General features: G+C 44.3%; 1 protein-coding gene and 2 long non-coding RNA genes across 3 annotated transcripts; 1 reads left to right on the top strand and 2 right to left on the bottom strand.

Moving 5' to 3' along the window:
• Window positions 1-3,096: 3,096 nt before the first annotated feature.
• On the top strand, window positions 3,097-4,828 carry LOC123085440 (fatty-acid-binding protein 3, chloroplastic). The gene is made up of 5 exons (XM_044507074.1): window positions 3,097-3,382; window positions 3,592-3,690; window positions 3,790-3,933; window positions 4,045-4,259; window positions 4,454-4,828. The coding sequence occupies exons 1-5, from the start codon at window positions 3,193-3,195 to the stop codon at window positions 4,613-4,615; spliced, it is 810 nt and encodes a 269-aa protein (XP_044363009.1). The 5' UTR covers window positions 3,097-3,192; the 3' UTR covers window positions 4,616-4,828.
• Window positions 4,829-6,376: 1,548 nt separating this feature from the next.
• LOC123085433 (uncharacterized) lies at window positions 6,377-10,249 on the bottom strand. The gene is made up of 4 exons (XR_006439777.1): window positions 9,678-10,249; window positions 8,456-8,585; window positions 7,885-7,985; window positions 6,377-6,659 (listed from the first exon to the last, which is right to left on the bottom strand). It is a non-coding gene; the product is annotated as an uncharacterized lncRNA (long non-coding RNA).
• A 94-nt stretch (window positions 10,250-10,343) lies between these two features.
• LOC123085429 (uncharacterized) lies at window positions 10,344-20,750 on the bottom strand. Its single transcript, XR_006439769.1, has 5 exons — window positions 20,601-20,750; window positions 14,026-14,092; window positions 13,179-13,290; window positions 12,403-12,474; window positions 10,344-11,537 (listed from the first exon to the last, which is right to left on the bottom strand). It is a non-coding gene; the product is annotated as an uncharacterized lncRNA (long non-coding RNA).
• Window positions 20,751-22,420: the final 1,670 nt, after the last annotated feature.

The raw sequence follows: 22,420 nt of genomic DNA, 5'->3' as shown, positions 1-22,420 counted from the left end.
GTCTGAGACAGGGCGATTCCATGTCTCCGTTGTTGTTTAACATAGTGGCCGATATGTTGGCCATTCTTATTGGCAGAGTCAAGCAGCATGGTCAAGTGGAGGGATTAGTTCCTCATCTGGTTGATGGAGGAGTATCCATCTTACAATATGCGACAATATCCTATTCATTGAACATGACATAGCTAAATCGCGTAGTATGAAACTCATATTATGTCTCTTCGTACAATTGTTTGGGTTAAAGATAAACTTTCACAAGAGTGAGTCGTTCTTCTTTGGGAAGGCCAAAGATGAGCAGGATACTTATAGACCATTGTTCGGATGTGAATTAGGTTCTTTACCATTTAGTTATCTGGGCATACCGATTCACCACCGTAAATTATCTAATAAAGAATGGAAGTGTATCAAAGATCAAATTGAGAAAAAGCTAAGCTGCTGGAAGGGTAAGCTTATGTCTTATGGAGGTCGGTTAGTGCTGATTAATTCGGTACTGACTAGTATGCCGATGTTCCTATTATCGTTCTTCGAAATTCCTAAAGGGGTACGGAAGCGACTTGATTTCTTTAGATCTCGGTTCTTCTAGCAGTCAGATGAGTACAAGAGGAAATATCGACTTGCGCGATGGGATATCCTTTGCCGACCAAAAGACTAGGATGGTCTTGGTATTGAAAATTTAGAAATCAAGAATAAATGTCTTATGAGTAAATGGCTCTATAGGGTTAGAGACAGGGCCGGAGGGCATGTCGGCACAGATTTTGCGCAATAAATATTTGCAGTCGAAAACACTCGGCCAGGTTACCATGAGACCAACTGACTCCCATTCTGGAAAGGGCTTATGAGGATGAAGGATTTCTTCTTTCGTAGAGTCAAATTCTTGGTTGGCAATGGGATGTCAACAAGATTTTGGGAGATACGCCCTTAGCCATCCAATATTCAACCCTTTATAATTGTGCAATATACAGAGGACTACGCAGGCACAGTTTTCCAAACGATCCCCTTGAATATCCAGTTCAGACGCACGCTAGTTGGTGAGCGATGGACAACCTGGATGCACCTGGTTCGGAGATTGATAGATGTTCAACTCTCCGACCAGCCAGATTCGACACAATGAAAATTAGCTAAAAATGGGATTTTTACATTGGAATCGTTTTATATGGATTTGATTAATTCTCGCTCAATCTCTCAAGATCGTTGCATATTTGGAGGATTAAGGTTCCCTTGCGTATAAATTTTTTATGTGGTTTGTCCACAAGCAAGTTATTCTCACTGAGGACAACTTAATTAAGAGGCATCGGGTAGGTAGTTCACGGTTGTTGTTTTTGTGATCATGATGAAACAATACAATATTTATTCATTGAATGCCCACTCACCAAATTACTTTGGAGAACGATTCATATAGCCTTCAACATTAACCCTCCAGTTGACGTTGAGTCGTTGTTTGGAACGTGGGTAGCTGGGGTTGAACATACTATTGCGGCTCGTATTCGGATTGGAATATATGCGCTTTTGTGGGCTATATGAAACTGTCAGAATGATTTTATTTTTAACAGACAATACAATTTAACTTTCTTGCAGGTCGTCTTCAGAGCTACTGCTTGGATCTGTACGTGGTCCTTACTCACTCCTATGGACTTCAGGGAGCCTTTGGTTACTTGGTGCAACCAGTGGGAGATGATAGTACGGGCTATATTCAACCGGTTCGGATGGCGGTCGCATAGCAGGATTGGACTCTAGGAGTCTTATCATACATATTACCATACCGGTTGTGATTGTCAGCATGTACTTTTCTCTTTTTCATTTGCCTTGCTCCGCTTACGAGCTGTAATACTTTTATGACTTTATGCTACTTTGCAAACTTTTAATAAGATGGCTGCATGCATCATTATGATGCAGAGGCCCAGGGTAAACCTCCATTTCCAAAAAAAAAGATATTTTCCCCTAAAAGAAGAAACAACAAAAACATATATAAAAAGAAAGAATGAAAGATTAAGTTATGTGGAACTGCATCACCTCTTTCATCAGTGACACATGAGTTATTACACATCAAAGCTGGTGCCACAAGATAAGAAGATTGGGCCCGTATCGAACAACTGGTTTTTATTGGGTTGCTAGTGCATCCGATGACCATTTTGCGAAACAGGGAATATAAGGTGCACAACCCCGGAAATCTTCAGAAGTATTGATAAGATGCACTTTCCGATTATCTATGTCATACGAGACTGTCATTTCCCGATCGGTAAGGAAACTATCTGGATGAATGGCCAACATCATGTAGAACTCGTCATCTTTGCGACAATGCCTTCCGAACAGTTCCAAAACATTGACAACATGCTTTAGAGTCGAGTTCCCGCTACCATGATTTTGAAGAACCCGAAGAGAGAGTTTGCAACCATTAAGATTATCTACACTCCAAGCATGCAAGCATCCCTGGGACAGTCTAATGGGGTCTAACGAGTGTGGCACTCTAATTTCTCTCAAAATCATTCCCTCCATGTCCGCTGTTACCATTGAAGATTTATTAATGCTAGTCAAATGCATAATGCCATTCAGGAAGATGCCATCTTTATCAGTACGCACTATTATAATCGCACCCTATGCCTTGTGCTAGAAACACTCGGCAATGTTAGTTGTTCTCAGCAAAGGCCACCCGGCATACATCTCTCACGGAAACAGAAAATTGCCGATATCCAACCATCGGACACTCAAGTAAAGCGTTTGCCAAGAGCCAAATGTGCTTCTCGGCAAAATAAAGTGATTTCACATACGCTGGTTCCGTCAGAACGTAGATTGTCTTCACGGCCAACATTATTGGGGTACGAACCTAGATTGTCTGCATGTTTACTCCTATTTTCCTTGTTTCTTTTCTGACATAATAATTAGAACTTTCTTGAGAGTGGGGTTCTCTCCGTTGCTACTGGCATTTAAGTACTCCCTCCGTCCGGAAATACTCGTCGGAGGAATGGATGTATCTAAATGTATTTTAGTTCTAGATACATTCATTTTTATGCATTTTTTGACAAGTATTTCCGGACTGAGGGAGTAGTATAGATGGGAGAAGGGACACCACTCAAAAAGAAAAGGATAAGCCCCTCAAAAAAAAAAGGATAAGGGACTTCTACTGAAAAAAATTAGATAGGATAAGGTACTCGTGTGTCCCTGGTCGTCCAGTCTCCGCCCAGCAAGCGCTGCGCCGCCATGATGGTCCCTTCCGTCGTGCCCGCTCCGCTGGCTGGTCCTGCACTTGCGAGGCCAGTCCGCACGCGTCTCCTTCCGCCCTGCGACCTGCCGGCCGGCCCCTCTTTGCAATCGGCCAGCGGCTGCCGCGTCGCGCGCGGCGGCGCACGGCGCCCGCAGCACATCTCGTTCGCAGCCGGAGGAGGCGCAGGTGAGGAACCCACCCTTTGCATTTCTCACGCCTTCACAGATCATATATATTAGCTGGAGAACCTGTAACTTCGGAAAACAGTGGATGTAAATTTTACTTCTCTGTTTCAGTATTATTGTTCAAGATTAACTTCCAACTATGTTGATCCTAACTCATATGCATGACTCACCATTCATTTTATTTTACTCTTGCACTTTTTTTGCCTGTAGCGGGTGATGCTTTTGTCGTAGAAGGCGCGACAAATGTGAAGTTCTCTAGAGAGCTAACTGTTCCGGGCCACAAAGAGCCTCTGGTCATCCTAGGCACAGGTACATTTCCTTGCCCCATGTCCTTCCTTCGAGATTGTTGACTTGCATAAATGTGTAGTACATTTTACAGTTTGCGATTTGAATTTTAGCTCACTCTAGGTTACAGAGACAAGTTCTTCGTCAAGGTATACGCCGCAGCATTCTATGTGGATATCTCCATCGGACTCGATACCGAGCAATGGAGAAAAAAGGTTGGCCTCGAGACTTTCGATGCCTCCTCGGGTTTTGACTCCATTTTTAAAGGTAAGAACCGGACTCGATCCAACTAGCTATCGAATAGCCCAAGGAGTGGGTTCATGAATCTGTTGTGTAATACATGCTAATCAGACAGCGTACTATGCAATGCAAATGCAGCACCGGTTGTGAAATCTCTGAATATAACTCTAGTTAGAGACGTTGATGGCAACACCTTTGTGAAGGCTTTGGATGGCGTTATTGCTCGCCGGATTCAGAAACGGACCGATGAGGAAGAATCTTCACTGTCAGCCTTCCGGAACAGCTTTCTAGGGCGCAATCTCAAAAAGGGAACAACCATCTATTTAACGTGGTTGGAACCCTCAAGAATGCTGGTGAGTGAACAATCAGCCCCACTGTATTCAACATTTTAAGCAAATTCATCTAGAGTTGTTGGTAGGAAACAATTGACTCTTGTGCGGGCAGAGCAAGAAAACCAACACGGGCATATCTTGTGAAATCAAGATACTTTTTTCACATATCTTGCATGATATATATTTTATTCTGTAACTAACTCGTTCTTGTGTAGGTCTCGGTTTCGACCGACCAAGGTCCATCCCAAGTTGACGCCGAGGTCAAATCAGCTACTGTCAATTATGCTCTATACGATGGCTTCTTCGGCAGCTCTCCCGTATCCCCCACTTTGAGATCTTCCACTGCTCAGCTGCTAGAAGCTATCCTTACAAAGTGACGTGCAGAGCAGGGTCAGTGTATGGTCCCTGAAGACAAAGTGCAGAGTGATGAATGAATGCTATAGCAGTTTTCTTGGATATTGCATCTCATATATTCGAAATTGGCGGTGCATATCCATGTTACACTTCCGGGATTTGTTTTTTTTCTTTAGGGGGATGTCTCATGTAACTCAAATTAATACTTTTGAAATATAAGCAGCCGCTGCACACCACCACGGGAGGAGAGCGTCGCTGCAAACCACGGGCAGGGGCGTTGTCCCAACCCGCTGCCCCAACCGCTCCCAACCCGCTGCAAACCACGATCGCAACTGTCGCTGCCCCAACCGCTCCAGCAGGCCGCCGCCTCCCCCCAACATCCCAACGGCAAAAAGAAAAAAAAAACATCCAGCCACCTTCGTCAGCTGGGTCTGCCGCCACCGCGACCGAGGCCATTGGCAGCTACGGCGAGTGAGTGGCGGCGAGGTACATTTTTGTGTGGATCTGGGTTCGTTTGGAGCCGCCCTGGGGAGCAACCTTAGAGCGTCTCGCCGCTACTGCCACTTTCACGGTTGTTTTGAGACTTGAGAATGAGGACGACATTCTGTTTCTTGGATGGAAGATTGGATGAAGGAAGAAGCGGGGAAGACACCTGTGAAGCAATGACGGGGAGCAGCGAGCGACGGCGAACGGAGCGGAGGACGTCTCGCTCTCGCATTGCATCACACGAAGAAGAGGAAGCCGCGCGAGGCGTGCGTGGAGCGTGGTGCGCAAGGATCGGATCGGACCTTGGCGATGGCACCTTTCTCTGTCTCTCCACGTCGGCGACAATGCCTCTGTGCGGCGTCTTTTCAGAGATGCAGCTGAGCTAGCTCGCCTGCACAGGCTATGTCGGACTCCTGCTTTCTACTAGTGATTAGTGAGGAGGAAGGGGAGAAAAAGACGTACTGCTTCGTATTAGTGATTAGTGAGGACGAAGGGGAAAAAAGACGTACCTACTTGTCTTCTCCTTGGGGACCAAAGGAATTAGTGCCCCGGAAGGTGAGCGAAGAAGTCATAAGTCGCACTCGCACCCCGCACGCGGATGGGTCACCACTTTTCCTATATAGAGAGAGACTGATATGGCCATGGCGGATAGAAGGAGTAGGAAGTGGGTCGTGCCCATGGAGATAGAGGGAAGGCCGTGCCGTGGATCAGTGAGGTGGCACAATCTAGACCCTCGATGGCTGACTGATGGGTTTCTCACGAGAATTAACTAAGGCACAGATTCATTTCCACAAAAAGAGAATTAAGTGGCATAGTTCACAAACCGCCACGTCATTTAATGACATGATGGTGACTTGGGTGCTACTCTATAAGATTCCTTGTGAACGAACATTTTAGCTTCTCTTTTACTTTCTTTGATTCTCAGCTTAGCTTCTCAAAACGGCTTGGAACGGCACCTGCTTTGAGCAATTTGTTTGCTTGTCATTCGGGTGCCAAGTTGCTTGCAATTACATTATACATATAGTAGTTGTTGTTAAAGAAACATCTCATCTTTCTTCCTACAAGCAAGAAGCTAGCCTCTTTTCTCTTATTTCACCATCTCAATGACAAGGATAAGCTAGCTAGCATTCTACAAGCAAGAAGATCTATTTACTTCTCACAAGAATAACAGCAGGTCATGGTTCATTCATCCATGCACCTGAAAATCAACAAAGAATCAAGCCTCTTGGGAATTCAGAAATTTTATATTATATCAACGCAGTCGTATGTTTGTTCCACGACAGAAAACAAAAGTGCACATGGTGGAACTATCTTCTGTTTAAAAAAATAAAAAGGAAACCTAACTAATTATGCTGATGAATTCATCCGTCCATCCTTGTATTCGCCGACGCCGTCCTCCTCTTCTCTTCGTCAACTGAATTAATGGAGATGACTCTGCTCATGAACAAAACCGAGTGTCGGCTGCTACTACCAGGAGACGACGAGAACAACAACATGCTTTCGCAACCGTCACACAAACCAAGTAAGTCTTGGCAACATCTCATCTTTGACAAACTCCCTCCACACTTACAAGTGTTGCGACTGCAAGCAAAACAAAAAATATCAGCGTTCAAATTGAATTGAGTCTCCTTCCCAAAAATACACCCTCCGTCTCTATAGGCAAACATCATAAACCAGCCCCAGGATACATGGAAGCAATCATGCTCAACACAGCTACAAGCTACAAGTTTAAAGAATGAAACCAAATTTAAATTGTACATCAAACTGCTTACGAAAGGCTGCAACAAATGACAAAAAATAAAAGAATGCAATCAGTTCGATTAGACATATATGCAGTGCGCCTGCAATGGCTTTAGTTTTCAGGTTTCAGGTTCATATTCATAACTGAACATCTATACGCAGCACCGGAGTAGTTAGATGCTTATATATGCTGAAACACATGAGAAGTAGACAACTAAATAAACAGTCTCAGCTACATGGACAATGGAGACTTTGAGCAGTATAAAATGGAGAAAAATGAAGATCAAACATGCTATTTTGGACTATGCAAGTGGAACCAAAAGCTTCAACTAGGGAGAATAATCTCTAGAAAGAGCCTTTTTGAAACTGGACAGCACAACAGTTGAACTGGGAAAACCAAACTGACGACTTCAATATGGAGTGGTTCCATTCAAAGAAGTACATGCAATCACATGTATACAGAATGACCACATGCGCAGCACCAGCAACAGCTCTACAACACCAACAGAGAGAAACAAGAAAAATACAACCAACAGATAAGTGACAAAGACAAGTGAGGAAAAATCAATTATGCATATAAAGATTAGGTAATTGAGTAGTACTCCCTCCGTAAGGAAATATAAGATCATTTAGAACACTACTAGCGATCTAAGCAATTTTATATTTCCTTACAGAGGGAGTACATATCGATTGGACTTTGCACAAACCATCCATTCAAACAATTAAAAACTTGAATGTACAAAAAAAGTGTTGAAAGCAAGGGCCAAACTAACATAACTCAGCTGATCATGGGGACAATTTCAGATTGACCAATTTCACTAATTAACCAGCAAGTGACAACCAAAGGAAAAAGAGATAACATGCTTTCTATATCCTATAGTTACAGGCCCAACATGGCAGCATCATACTCGTGGGCGACGCTGTGTGGTTATAACATTACAGGCCCAACATGACAGCATCATACTCATGGACCACGTTGTGTGGTTATGACATTACATGCCCAACATGGAAGCATCATACTCTTGGGCAACGCTAAGGAGCAGGTCGAGGACCACGACCAGCTTACCTTGAAGGAGCAGAGCAAGCCAATGATGAAGAAGAGCACCAAGTAAGACTCATCAACATCTCATATTTGACAAACTCCCTCCACACTTATAATTGTTGCGGCTGCAAGCAAAACAAACAATATGAGTGTTTAAATTGGATCGAATTTCCTGCTCATAAGAAAAATACACCTTCCGTCTCTATAGGCAAGCATCATAAACCAGCCACAGGATAAATGCAAGCAATCATGCTCAACACCGCTAACATCTGTTTGTTATTTAAAATTATGAAAAATACAAGTATGCATATCAAAACTAGAAAATTGAGTAGTACATATCAATTGGACTTTGCACAAAACATCCGTCCAACAATTAAAAAACTAGAATGTACACCGAAGTGTTGAAATTGAGGGCCAGACTAACATAACTCAGCTAACCACTCAGATTGAGCAATTTCACGAATTAACCAGAAGGTGACAACCAAATGCAAAAGAGATAACATTCTTTCTACAGTCTATAGTCACATGCCCAACATGGCGGCATCATACTCATGGGCAACGCTCAGGAGCAGGTTGAGGAACAGGACCGGATTACTTTGAAGGTGTAGAGCGGGTTGAGGACAAAGAACAGCACCGGCTTTCTTTGGCACCAATGCTAGGCGCACCTTTGCGCCTCTGCTGTGTGTCGAACAGGATAAGGCCAACGCGCTAGTTATAATACATGGCTGCAAAGAAGAAGCACAGTCAACATAACGCTACAAAAAATGGTAATTAGACAACTAAGGCAGCATGGTGATCACAAGAAATGAACCAAAGTAAACTTTGAACCTTGCAACAACATACCATAATGTATAAAACAAGAGGATGATTGCATAAAACAAGTTTCGATCAATACACTAGTGGGTCTGGTCTTTTATCGGCATGAACAAGCAAAGCAAAAATTGCATGATGGTTATAAGCAACAGATTAAGAATTTTGAGCCTAATTTTGCCTTTCCAAATGGATTAATCGTAGTAATTGTGCCAGGAATACCTGATCTATATATACTCTATATCTGGCCATGGGAATCACGTTGAACTAGCTGGCAGCAACTATGGCAAGCACTAGAGCATCATTCACCGAGCCAATTGACTCTAGTGCAAGCGAACATTTTCAGAATTACTGCACATGCATGGCTTTACAAAATATAAATTCCTGGGCATTGTTTCAAACACCCAACTCTGATTCAAACAAACACTAACACAAAAAATCCCCATATTCTTTCATTACAGGCAGAGAGATTCAGACTTGAGAGCAGCAATCATATTATAGGAGCTCAAACAGAAAACAGATGTGACTAGATGTTAAACTGTTTTCCCTTAAATTTTGTGCGCAAAAGCTTATTCTAACTTTTACACGGTCCTGCAACCCCACAGCTATAACTATGCTTTCTCTGTCCATATGGAATGAGAAATCTTATTTCCCATTGAAGAATTAAAAACTAAAACTAAACTGTAGGTTGACACTCGGATACCATGCTGATTATTAAGACCACTATAAAATGGGAAAAATAGAAACATTACACTGGTGACACTATGTGCTTAACTGAAAGAATGTTACAAAACTTTTTTCTCCATTAGAACTAGTAGGTGGATATGATAAAGACCACAAGCTCATCATTGATAAGGCACCAAGTACTTCTGACCATATGATCACTAGCACATCGAGTCCCAAGGTCCACCACAATTACGCATTAGATTCTTTTCATGGGGGAAAGATTACACCTTTGGCAACATCAAGGAACTAAACCCAACATCAGCAACAAAACCATACATTACCTTCCAAGAGAGAATAACACACTTACTCCTCAAAGACGCACAATGCTCCCAGCACCATCTCAATGCCCAAGGCAGCTCGACCGCACTAAGCAGACACATCTCCCTCGCAGCTGCTAAGTTGTTCAAGTAGAGTTGAACAGAGTTTAGTAAGATTGGTGCAAATACTTGAGATAATTATTGGATGATAAGAATAGTCAAGATCATGACACAATATGGACAAGAATGGAAATTATTTATGCTTGGCAACTAGAATCGCGTCACACTAGTACATGACAATGCCAGCATGGAAAACCATCAGATTGTAATTAAACCGTGCCAGATGACCATAATCCGAAAGGGAAACAATTAAAAAGATTGAAACGGAAACCTGCAAGTCTGCGGTCTTCTTCACATAACTAAACTGGCATCTTGAATACTCACCCTGGAAACTCGTGACTAGAAATTTCTCTATCGTTCACAACACACCAATCAAACTACCAACTAAAATTATACAAGAATGCTTGGTTCAGCAAGATAGAACATCATGTTGATATCTATTAAAAGGGTAGGTGAATGCTTAATATATATGAATGTAAATAAAGAGATGATGCTTAATATACATTAATGTAAATGAGAGGATGATATTTACCCTATAAACCCCTCATTCGCTCAATTTTTTTTCCCAACGTAATATTTTTTCTTCTAAGCCAGGGTTGATAAAGACAAAAGACAAACCCAAGTTTTCCATGTCCAGCCTTATAAGCTAAGAGATCAAATGGCGGACTCAAAACCAGGGAAGAGTTCATAGCAAATTGAATTAGAACACATTCACTCTGAGGCTTTCTTGACATATTGGCATTGGACACAACTAAGATTCTCTCAAACAACAGTGGAATGATTGAGTCCATGTTTTACTATACCCTGAAAATGCAATATTTTCTCTTGGAAAAGAAAAGATCACAAGCACACACCATGGAGGGAGTACGGCAAGTGAGATGGAAGGGCACTCACCATTGGGTGCTTTTTGCGGTGGAAGTAGGCCTAACACCGACGGATTCGCTGGTGATGTCGGGATCTCTTGTAAACTTGCATGAGGAAACCACGACAGAGAAGATTGAATTGAACCAAGGATGATGCAATACTAGTCGGGCAGAACATGATAAAGCTAGAGAAGATGCTGCAGTACTAATTGCAGCGGATACACACGCTTCACAAGCTTTTATATGCAAAGCAAATGTTGCTTAATGAAAAACAGTGTGACATAGACATAACTTTATGTTCTTGTTGGCTCGCAAAAGAGGTGCTTGAGGGTAAGGTAATCCAAGCAGGGATCTTCATATCAAGTATTTGTTGAACACAAATAAAGCACAACCTTTCGTAGTACAGCGACAAGACATGGATGGATTTGTGTGACAACAACCAACAGGTTGATCGACCCTGCCAGTGACTGCATGTAGGCACTCGAAAAGCATGTTCTGAGAGAAGCAACTATTTGGTACAGATTAATGTCTGAATACAAATGCCCTTATGGAAAAAGGTTCAAATTTTATTCTGAGAACAAAATATGCACTCTACTGAACAAATGTTACATAACTACTTTTCTCTATTAGAACTAGTAGGTGGAAAGACCGCAAGCTCAACATGTACTTCTGTCCATATGAGAACTAGCACATTTAATCCCAATGCTCCCCCCCAAGTACACACTTGCTTATTTTCATTGCGGAAAGATTAACCGTTTGGTAACATCAGAAACTAAACGCAACATCAGGGAAAAGCCATACATTACCTTCCAAGAGAGCATCACACACTTGCTCCTCAAAGACGCTCAATGCTGTGGCACCTTATGCGCACCGAGCAGACTGACCTCCCTCGACACCGCCGCTGAATTTTTCAGGTAGAGTTGAACCAGATTTTAGTTAGATTGGCGCAAATACTTGAGACAATTATTGGATCATAAGAAAAGCAGAGATCATGACATAACAGGTACAAGAGCACAAATTCTATGTGTTTGACAACCAGAATCACAATACGCTGGTACATGACAATGACCACATGGAAAACCATCAGATTGTCAATAGGGAAATGCTTTTCCAACAAAGTACCTCACAGTGATGTTTCCATGAACTGTCTCACATAAACATATTGGATTCTCATAAATCAACAAAGTGCACAATGTACCATGATGGAGCAATTACAAACATCACTTCTAATCGAACCAACGCATCTAATGGACAAAGGCACCTCTTTTTTTAGGTGTTTTGGTACAGTCTGCTGGAAAATGATAGATATTTGACCATAGGGTTCCTCTTAGAGGTTATACAGTTTGACATTCACTAGTTTTGCATCAATCGATAATCCATATTAGAGGAAGAACCAAATATTACTTCTTTGTACATCATGACAAGACCTCTCGAGACATCCTCTGGCCACATAAAGCACTCACTCTATTAAGCAGTGAATGTTGAACCTTACCAATCAAACAAGGGTTGTCTACCTGTTGCTCGGACCTCTCTCGCTCTCTCTCTCCCTCTCCCCTCTCCCTCTCCATCCCTCTCTCCCTCTCCCTCTCCCTTTCTCCCCCCCCCCCCCCCCCCCCCCCTCTCCCTCTCAATGAACAGAGGAATGATTGAGTCCATGTATTAGTATCCACTAGTCCCGTCAAATGCAATTTTCCTCTCAGGAAAGGAAAGATTGCAAATAAACATTATGGGAGGGATGAGGGCAAGTGAGACGAAAGGGCACTTACCTTCGTAGGCCATTTGCGGTTGAAATTGGCCTCACACCTTCTCCCAGCGATAACTACAGGTCTCTTATGCACCTGGGTGAGAAACCGCATCAGGGAAGATCAAATTCAACCAAGGAGGATGCATACTATTCGGGCAGAACATGATAAAATGGAAATAATTTTTCATACTAATTGTTGAGGATGCAATCACTTCACAAGCTTTTATATCCTATAAGAATGTTGTTTAATGTGAAACAGTGGGACATACACATAACATTATGTTATTGATTTCTCACAAAGGAGGTGTTTGCAGGTACGATAAGCAAGCAGGGATTTTCATATCAAGTATTTGATGAACACAAATAAAGCATAGTCTGTCTCAGTCGGGTGGATTTGTGTGGCAACAACCAATAGGTTCATCGACCCGTCTATCAACAGCATGTACGCAGTCAGAAAGCATGTTCTGCCACAAGTAGCTGTTGGGTACAGGTTAATGTCTGAATACAAATGCCCTTAGAGAAAATAGTTTTGGTTTTAATCTAAGGACAAAAATATGCTCCTAACTAAAAGAATGCTACACAAATTTCTCTCTATGAGAATTAGTAGGTGGATATGATAAAAGACCACAAGCTCGTCATTGATAAGGCACCATGTACTTCTGACAATATGATGAGTAGCATATCCGTTCCCTACGTCCCCCACAATTACACACTAGTTTCTTTTCATCGGGGAAAGATTACACCTTTGGACACATCAAGGAACTAAACCCAACATCAGGAACTAAACCATTACATTACCTTCTAAGAGAGAATCATGCAATTGCTCCTCAAAGACGCCCAATAATCCTAGCACCATCTCAATGCCATGGCACCTCGGTCGTGCTGAGCAGACACACCTCCCTCACCGCCGCTGAGTTGTTCAGGTAGAGTTGAAGCAAAATTTAGTAAGATTGGTGCGAATACTTGAGATAACTACTGGATAATTAGAACAGTCAAGACAATGACACAATATGGACAAGAACGCAAATTATATGTGCTTGACAACTGGAATATCGCGTAAAGCATCAGACTGTCGATGGGTAAACACTTTTGTGACAAAATACACAACAGTGAAGTTTCCATGAACAACCTCATATAAACATATTTGGCATCTCTGCCATAATCCGATCTGTGTCATCTGGCTTCCATTCCTGGGGTAAAATGGTGGTCACTTGTTACAAATCATCCCAGTATTTGATCTTAGGTGGGATAATCAAGAACTGAATAACTCAAGCATGGAACACACAAAAAAAGATTATTCTGTTGCAAATAGTAGGGGTGAGTTATTTTGTTTTCTCTCTCTTTCTTATGGCCAGGGGCTGTTGATCCTATAATGCTACAGCTAGGCTGATCCGACGACTGAAGAAATTTCAACGCTGGGTGGACAATTAGATTGAGCATCTCCAAAGAAGATTCTATTTATCTTTAAAGATTAAATTAAGTCTGCACCAAGCAAGCCTACACATGAGAAATTATTAGAGGGCAAGAGGAATCCAGCAACATTGGTCAATAGGCTGGGTTGTTCATCTCCAGCCTTAAAAGCAACACGCACACACACACACACACCATGGAGGAAGGAGGGCATGTGAGATAGAAGGACACTCACCATCACAGTTCAAGCAAGCCAGGGGCACACACACTATCTTAGGGAAACCACAGGGTCTCTTATGCACCTGCATGAGAAAACCACATAAGGAGAGATCAAATCGAACCAAGGAGAGAACAAGATAAAGCTAGAAAAGATTATGCAGTACTAATTGCAGAGGATGCAAGCACTTCACAACTTTTATATATAGAAAACAGAATGCTTCTTAATGTGAAACAGTGGGACATACACATAATTTTACGTTGTTGGTATCTCGTAAAAGAGGTACTTCTAGTTAAGGTAATGCAAGCAGGGATCGCAAATGCCCTTACAGAAAAGATTTCCAATTTTATTCTGAGAACAAAATGTGTACTCAACTAAAAGAATGTTACACAACTTTTTCTCTATTAGAACAGTAGGCGGATTTGGTAAAGACCACAAGCTCATCATTGACAATGCAACATGTACTTCTACAGAACCCTTGATGGTCTAGGGCTATTTATTTTCTTGAGTTGTGGCTGGGCCCTGCATCCTTGGAGGGCCTCACATTGTTACAAGGCATATATAGCGTAAAAACAGCGGGGCTAAACAAGTCAAGAAGACGACTAAACTACGTATCTACGTAATCGGTACAAGGGAAAACGAATTTGTTAGGGGAGTCCCCCCTCGTCCCCCCTTAGATTAGGGTAACACTGCAGATCACAATAGACACATCTATCACGCAAATGTGCCTGCTCCGAGTGCTCACTGGTGGAAAAAAGGCCTTTGGTCGCGGTTCGCAACTGCCATTAGTCGCGGTTGCGCAACCGCGACCGACCGGGCGCGACTAAAGGCCCCCCCCTTTAGTCGCGGTTGCTTAAGAACCGCGACTAAAGGCCCGTCCACGTGGGCGCCAGGTGGCCGTCGGGGCGGAGGACCTTTAGTCGCGGTTCTTCTGGCCAACCGCGACTAAAGGCCGCCGCAGGTTTAGGGTTTTAGCCCCCCCCTAAACCTCCCCCCTTAAACCTGTTTTCTGTTTAATTTGTATTATTTTATTTCTTTTGTGCTTTATTTTAATTTTGAAGGAGTTTCATATATTCTACGGTACTACATACATGCATATGAATGTACAATTTCAAATAAATTTGAAATTAGAACCAAAAAGAATTCAAGAGGAATATACAATATATATTCAATATCATCGGATGACCATATACAATTTTGAACAAGTTTCCATACATGATTTAATGCATATAAAGTTCTACGTCCTCGTAATAGTGTTCTCCTTTAGGATGGAGGACTTCCCTGCTGAACCATCCAGCTAGTTCCTCTTGAAGTGGTCGGAAGCGAGCTTCTGGACTAAGCATCCACCGGAGGTTATTCCTCTTAGCATTGGTATCACTCGGAACCCGCTCAGAGGTGTATCTCCGGATCATCTCACAGACATAGTATCCACATAGATTGGTCTCCGGTGGCTGAATATCCCCAGCATTCTTAGCCTTTAACATTTTGAATTCTAGCTCTTTTTTGAATTCACCGACCTTTGTATCTACGAACCGTCTCCAAACCCTACGAGGCAAAGAAAATTAAATGAACAAGAGAGTTATTAATTAGTTACTTGATATTAGGAAATGAACGAAATAGGCCAATCGATATAGAGCGCAAATGAATGAAAATATGTAATTACTACCTCCTTCACTGGCGCCTCATCAAGGCCTAACAGTTCACGAAGAGTAATACCTAAGTTGGCCGCTTGTTCTCTGGCACTCGTTACAGTCAATCCCTGTGCTGCCGCAGCTTGTATGATCTCGGGGGCATCAGGACAGAAGGCTTCCACTATAAGCGGGGCAATTGATTGTTTACTTTGTTCCCCGAGCTGGGCAACTTGTTTCCCGCTTTTTTTACTTTCGGCCTTCTCCCGCTCTTTGTTCTCCTTGAACATGAGTGCCTGCCTGCGAAGTTCACGTGCATAGTCGTTAGGCAGATTCTTCGCGGCTTGGGACGGTGTGCTCAAAAATGACTTAGCCCACTTCTTTTGCTCATCAGAAAATACTGGCTTGGGCTCGGGCTCTGTTTTCTTCTTGCAGTCCGCCTTCCATTTCTCCAAATCAGCAGCCGCGGCCGCGTCGACTTCCTCGGCACTACGTTCCCAAGGCCTTGTGGGGAGAGGCTTCAGTGATGGCTCCGGTACCTTTGTGGTCTTAGGTACATAAGGGTCCGGGTTAATAATCCAGGACTGCTTCTGCTTCTTTGCCGGAGGTGGATTGGGGGGCGGCGTCTGATCACCCGCCGGACGAGGACTGGGGGGCGGCGGCTGATCACCCGCCGGACGTTGTGGACTGGGGGGCGGCGTCGGCTGACGTGACGGAGGTGTAGGTGAACCGCCACCACCACCACCACCACCACCACCGCCACCGCCACCACCACCACCGTAGGGGGGTGGACTTGTTGTCCTTGGCGCCTCGCCTGGAAACTTGATAAACTTCTTTTGCCATAGAATGAAATGGCGCTTGACATCTCCAAGTCTTTTCTCCCCTTCAGGTGTAGCAATGTCAATCTCCAGGTCCTCAAACCCTTGGACTATGTCCTCCACCGTGACACGAGCATAGCCATCTTGAATGGGGTTGTTGTGGTGGAGTGCTCCAGGTAAACATGGTAAAGCACTGCCGATGGCTACCTTCATGGACATGTTCCCGATAGGATAATACAGATGACATTCTTTCATCTCCTTTATATCGTCCACGGGGTAGCGAGGAGGCTCCGATGAAGTAATTTCGATCACCAGAGGCTCCGGTGCAGTAATTTGGACCACCAGAGGCTCCGGTGGGGCCTCTGTGGAAGCCACGCTGCTTCTCCGCTGCTGGCTTCCGAGATCCGCTGGATGATCTTCATGCTGCACCCGAGCTGCATCTCTTTCGGCTACTAGTACACTCATGGTTTTCTTCATCACCTCCATTTCCGATGCCAACCGCTAGCGGGCAGCGGGTACGAGCCGGGCACGAGCTCCGGCGGCCAAGGGCCGCGATGGCGCCGGCCGGAACAGGGCGGCAGGGCGGAGGGGAAGTGGCCGGTCCGGCGAGCGCGCAACCGGGACGTGCGGGAGCCGCGACGCGGCGCCGCCATGCAGAGGCGGGCGCGGCGACGGGACGGGCCGGCGGGCGCAGCGTTCGGAGGGGGCCGGGGAGACGGCCGGACGGGGCCCGATGGGGAGCTCACCAAGGAGAGGGCGGCGATGCGCGGGGAGGACCGACGAAGGAGAGGCGGGGACGGGCAGTCCGGCGCGACGGGGGCGAGGGCGACGGCGGGCGGCAGGGCGGCGGGCGGGCGGCAGGCAGGGCACGGGCGGAGGCGGGCAGGGCACGGGCGGAGGCGGCGGGCAGGGCACGGGCGGAGGCGGGCAGGGCACGGGCGGAGGCGGCGCTCACTGGGGACGGGGGCGGCGGCGCGCAGGGCTTCGGCGTCGGCGTCGGCGTCGGGGCAGGGCTTCGACGTCGGCGTCGGCGTCGGGGCAGCGCTTCGGCGTCGAGAGAGAGCAGAATGGGAAGTGGCAAAACTGCTAAGTGCAGTATTTATGGACGCACCTTTAGTCGCGGTTGGAGAGGCGGACCGCGACTAAAGGTACCCTTTAGTCGCGGCCCGCACCCCATCCGCGACTAAAGGGTGCCCTTTAGTCGCGGTCCGCCTCTCCAACCGCGACTAAAGGGTTTTGGCGCCGCCTCCGTTCCCGCGCAGAAAGACCCTTTAGTCGCGGTTGGAGAGGCGGACCGCGACTAAAGGTACCCTTTAGTCGCGGCCCGCCACCCCAACCGCGACTAAAGGTATCCTTTAGTCGCGGTCCGCCTCCCCAACCGCGACTAAAGGGCTGTGCTAGAACTGGCGCGGTGCGGTGGGATGTTTAGTCCCACCTCGCTAGCCGAGAGGCTTCGACAGTGGTTTATAAGCGCGGCTGCGCTTACCACTTCGAGCTCCTCTCAAATGCAGGCTTACGGGCCTATTCTGTCATTGTGTGCCTGTGGGCCTACTGGGCCTTCTGCGGGCCTGAATCCTGGCCCTTTAATGGGTTTCTAGTCGTATTCAGGCCGTGGTGGCCCAGTAGGTGGCATATTTTCTTTTTTTCTTCCTTTTTTCCTTTTTTCTTCTGTTTTTTTCTTATGTTTTTCTTCTGTTTGTTTTTTTCTTCTGTTTTTCCTTTTTTCTTCTGTTTTTTTCTTCCTATTTCTTCTGTTTTTTTCTTCTGTTTTTTTCTTCCTTTTTCCTTTTTCCTTTTTTCTTCTGTTTTTTTCTTCTGTTTTTCCTTTTTTTCTTATGTTTTTCTTCTGTTTGCTTTTTTCTTCTGTTTTTTTCTTCTGTTTTTTTCTTCATTTTCAAATCTTAAAAATACAATTATATATCAAAAAAATCAGAAAAATAAAACTAATTCATTTTAAAACCCCTTGAAGGTTTGACAAAAGGTTTGATACAATAAATTATTACACATCATTTCTTCCCTTGTGTCCCTGCTTGCTTACGATTGTGCCGTATCCATGGAGCATCCTCATCATTTAACTTAATGCTTGGGTCGGTGTTCACTTTGAAGGGCGGAATTTCAGCAAACATATTATAATCTTCTGACATGTCTGTCTTGTCCTCAACTCTCCGTCCGACTTACGGTCCTCTTTGTGCCATCGCAACAACTTGGCATGCTCTTTGTTCCTGAACAGACGTTTCAACCGTGGTATTATAGGAGCATACCACATCACCTTGGCGGGAACCCTCTTCCTGGGTTTCTGGCCCTCAACATCGTCACCAGGGTCATCGCCTCTGATCTTATAACGCAATGCAGTGCATACCGGGCATTCATTCAAATTCTCGTATTCACCGCGGTAGAGGATGCAGTCGTTGATGCATGCATGTATCTTCAGAACCTCTAAACCTAGAGGGCAGACAACCTTCTTTGCTTCGTACGTACTGGCGGGCAACTCGTTATCCTTTGGAAACATATTCTTCAACATTTTCAGCAAGTTTTCAAATGCCGAGTCAGCTACACCTGCCTCTGCCTTCCATTTCAGCAAATCCAGTGTGCAGCCCAGCTTTTTCAGACCATCATCGCATCCGGGGTACAGCGCCTTTCTGTGATCCTCTAACATGCGATCCAAATTCTCCCTCTCCTTTTCAGTTTCGCAGCGTCTCCGTGCATCAGCAATGGTCCGACCAAGATCATCAACGGGATCATCACGTGCCTCTTCTTCACCTTCCCCTTCACCTTCAGCATCCTCCATGAAAGTATCACCGAAATGAGCAAGATAGCTTTCATCGATGAAATCATCCCCTTCTTCATCTTCTTCCATTATAATCCCTCTTTCTCCATGCTTGGTCCAACAATTATAGCTTGGCATGAAACCGTGCCGAAGCAGATGCATGTGAACATCTCTTGAGGAAGAGTAACCCTTCTGATTCTTACAGATAACACATGGACAGATAACAAAACCCCCCTGCTTGTTCGCATTAGCCACTACGAGGAAATCTTTCAAACCCGTAGTGAACTCGCCGGAGAGTCGGTTACCGTACATCCATTGCCGATTCATCTGCATTATTATAATATAAAATATATAATTAACCATCATGCATTTGTTAAACTAACTAGCTACAAATAATATAAATTAAACAATGAACTGCACACATGCATATTTTATCAATGACACACATGCATGAAAGGTTCAAGTTGCTAACCGCGATCGAGGAGGAAAAAATAAATGAGGAACCTCAAGTGTGGCTCCAACACTTCATATCATGTTTGTTTCACCCTCTTAGGGCATTTCATCAAACACCTTGTGTGCATAAGAGGAACCAAAAGCAAACCTACACCCCCTTGTGAAGCTTGTGAAGAGAAGTGGCACCAAATGGCTAAGTGAGCGTGCTGAACTGGTATATATAGGGGAGGAGCTTTAGTCGCGGTTGGCCTGGCCAACCGCGACTAAAGGCCTTTGCGCACCTCTAGTCGCGGTTGGCCTGGCCAACCGCGACTAAAGCCCGCGAGCGCCCTGGGCCCAGGCATTTGGTCGCGGTTCATCTGCCGAACCGCGACTGAAGACTTCATTAGTCGCGGTTCCTACAGTTTCGCGACTAATGAGGCTGGACGGAAGCCTCTTTTTCTACTAGTGGCTTCACTTGTCAAAACTTGAGACTATAATTGACAAACACACATGCTTGGTCATTGATGGGTAACCAGCCTTCACTATAATGAAAAAAACACATATGCTTGGTCCTTGACAAGTAACCAACCAAGTTCAGGTTTTATTGCGAACCCGAGAAATCTGATCCTAATAGAACAGTACAACTCAGAACACAAGTCTGTTTTCCAGTAATCCTAGACCATGGCCCTTTCGTAAAACTAGAACATACTAGAAAACATGCCTTCCATAGCTAGTGACAAACGAGACGGTGAACAGCAAGCGCACAGACATGATATGCAACCCTTTGGGTACAGAAATAAAGCAATAGTGATTATGTATCCGAGATAAGGTAATTTGACTCGGTTGGGTTGTGCTTACGGTCTTCACAAGAGCAAGGTTGCTTTACACACAAGGGCAAACAAGATTTGCCAGGAAGGAAAGGGGTGGAAGGAGAGGAGGGCATACCTCGCCTAGTGCATGTAGCTCGCCGGGAGGAGGCTGCAGTGCCTGCTGCTGAGAGTTCCTGCTCTTCTGCTCCACGGGAGGAGAAGAGGGACCTTCCATGGCGAACGTCGCTGTGCAAAGAACCCCATGAAATGGTTCCACCACTATGGTCTTATCTTTTTAAGAACATCGTCATGCAAGAAAATAGGAGGGATTTTTATTTCATATTTGAATAGAGCACCCAATAAATAAAGAGAAATAATATCATTTTGAACACCAATCTAGTGCATGGCCTTAAAAAACAGTTTTCTCTCATCATGAAAGAAAATATAATTTTCTTCCGCTTGTTGTTCAAATGGTTGAGTTGAGAAATAAATGAATAACGTTTAAAAATAATAGTGTGAGACTGGGAGAACACATACAAGGTCTACATTTAACTGAACTGAGAATGTAACTTTGATTTCATGATTTAGTTACAAAAATGTGGTTTCAATTAAGCATCAAAGGGATCTACTCTATGTACAGTATGTAATGGATGAGATGGACACTAAAGTTCAGAGGACAGATACTACACTTGTATGACTGGGACAATGTTGAGTAGTTGGCTAGAATGACAAATCAACTTAAGAAGCACTATATTCTAAACATAATATCTTAGACGGCCAGAGGTAGAAGACTTTTGCAAGGCAACATATTCAAAAATTTCAACACCACATGTTTCGAATGTGCCTGAAGTGCGTTAACCAAAACAAATCAACGAAAGACAACTCTGAACTGATATGGTGTTAAATAGCAAACAAAGTTTCATAAGATGAATAGGAGAAGTCGGTTAGTTGTGTACTAAGACCTCTCATCAGATTAACACTAGGAACATACACCAAACATGGATCAGAGATCATGATGACCAAGCCGACGATTCACAGCAGCCGGCAAACCAGAAAGAAAAACCAATAAAGAAATCATTAGCATCAAACCATCAACAACTAACTATGGTTTTGCTAATACATCTTTGTCAAAATAGAAACAGAATAGCCGAGAGGCGATAGGGATGACTGTGTGAAAATAAATGTTCCAAAACCATGCAATGGGAACAAACACCGACTACTGCAAAAAAAGGGATCAGGTGTGTCTCGGTAAGCAGTTTTTCATTCTCTGTTTTATACATAGTAATCAAGGACAAAAAGTATGTACTATTCTTGAAGCAAACTTGAAGGGCCCAGGAAAACCATGACTTGCCCAGGACACAACTCAGATCCCTCTAGCAGTGGCTAATGCCTAGGCAAGAATCACTTCAGCTTCAACTGATGCTCTCAATGAAAAACAACAAGCATAAGCCAAAGAGGCACCGCTTTAGGCTTCACAAGACCAGATGGCAACTATCACAATATGTTCAAGCAAGTAATATGAGTTGCTAGCAAGTTTGCAAAAAAGACCATATATGCCATCAAAATCAACCCACAACTTGTGTTGTATCAGCATACATAAGATGACTACAATAGCAAGATCATGGTGGCAAGAGACCACCACCACAGTTCCAGGCAATTGAGCCATAAACTTGATGGCTAGAAGACCATCACCAAAGACCACAAGCACCATATCATCGGCTCAACGGCCATAGCTCGAAAGCTAGTTCCTGGCGCAGCCACGGGAGAAAAGAGAGACCAGGGACTCACCTAAGTAGTTGTAGCCAAGGAAGCCATGGGATCCCAGATCATCACTCCGTGTATGGGCTACTGGATGGTCTTGATGCCAAGCTACATCAGCTTGACAAACGACTCCACATGGCCCTGGAGCATATTGAGTCCCCTTTGCCTGTAACAACCTTGACCGCTAGGGTTTCT

Source organism: Triticum aestivum, chromosome 1B (genome assembly GCF_018294505.1).
Source record: "Triticum aestivum cultivar Chinese Spring chromosome 1B, IWGSC CS RefSeq v2.1, whole genome shotgun sequence".
Lineage (NCBI taxonomy): Eukaryota > Viridiplantae > Streptophyta > Magnoliopsida > Poales > Poaceae > Triticum > Triticum aestivum.
Note: the sequence above shows the minus strand (reverse complement) of the source record. Positions and strands in the feature narration are given on the sequence as shown.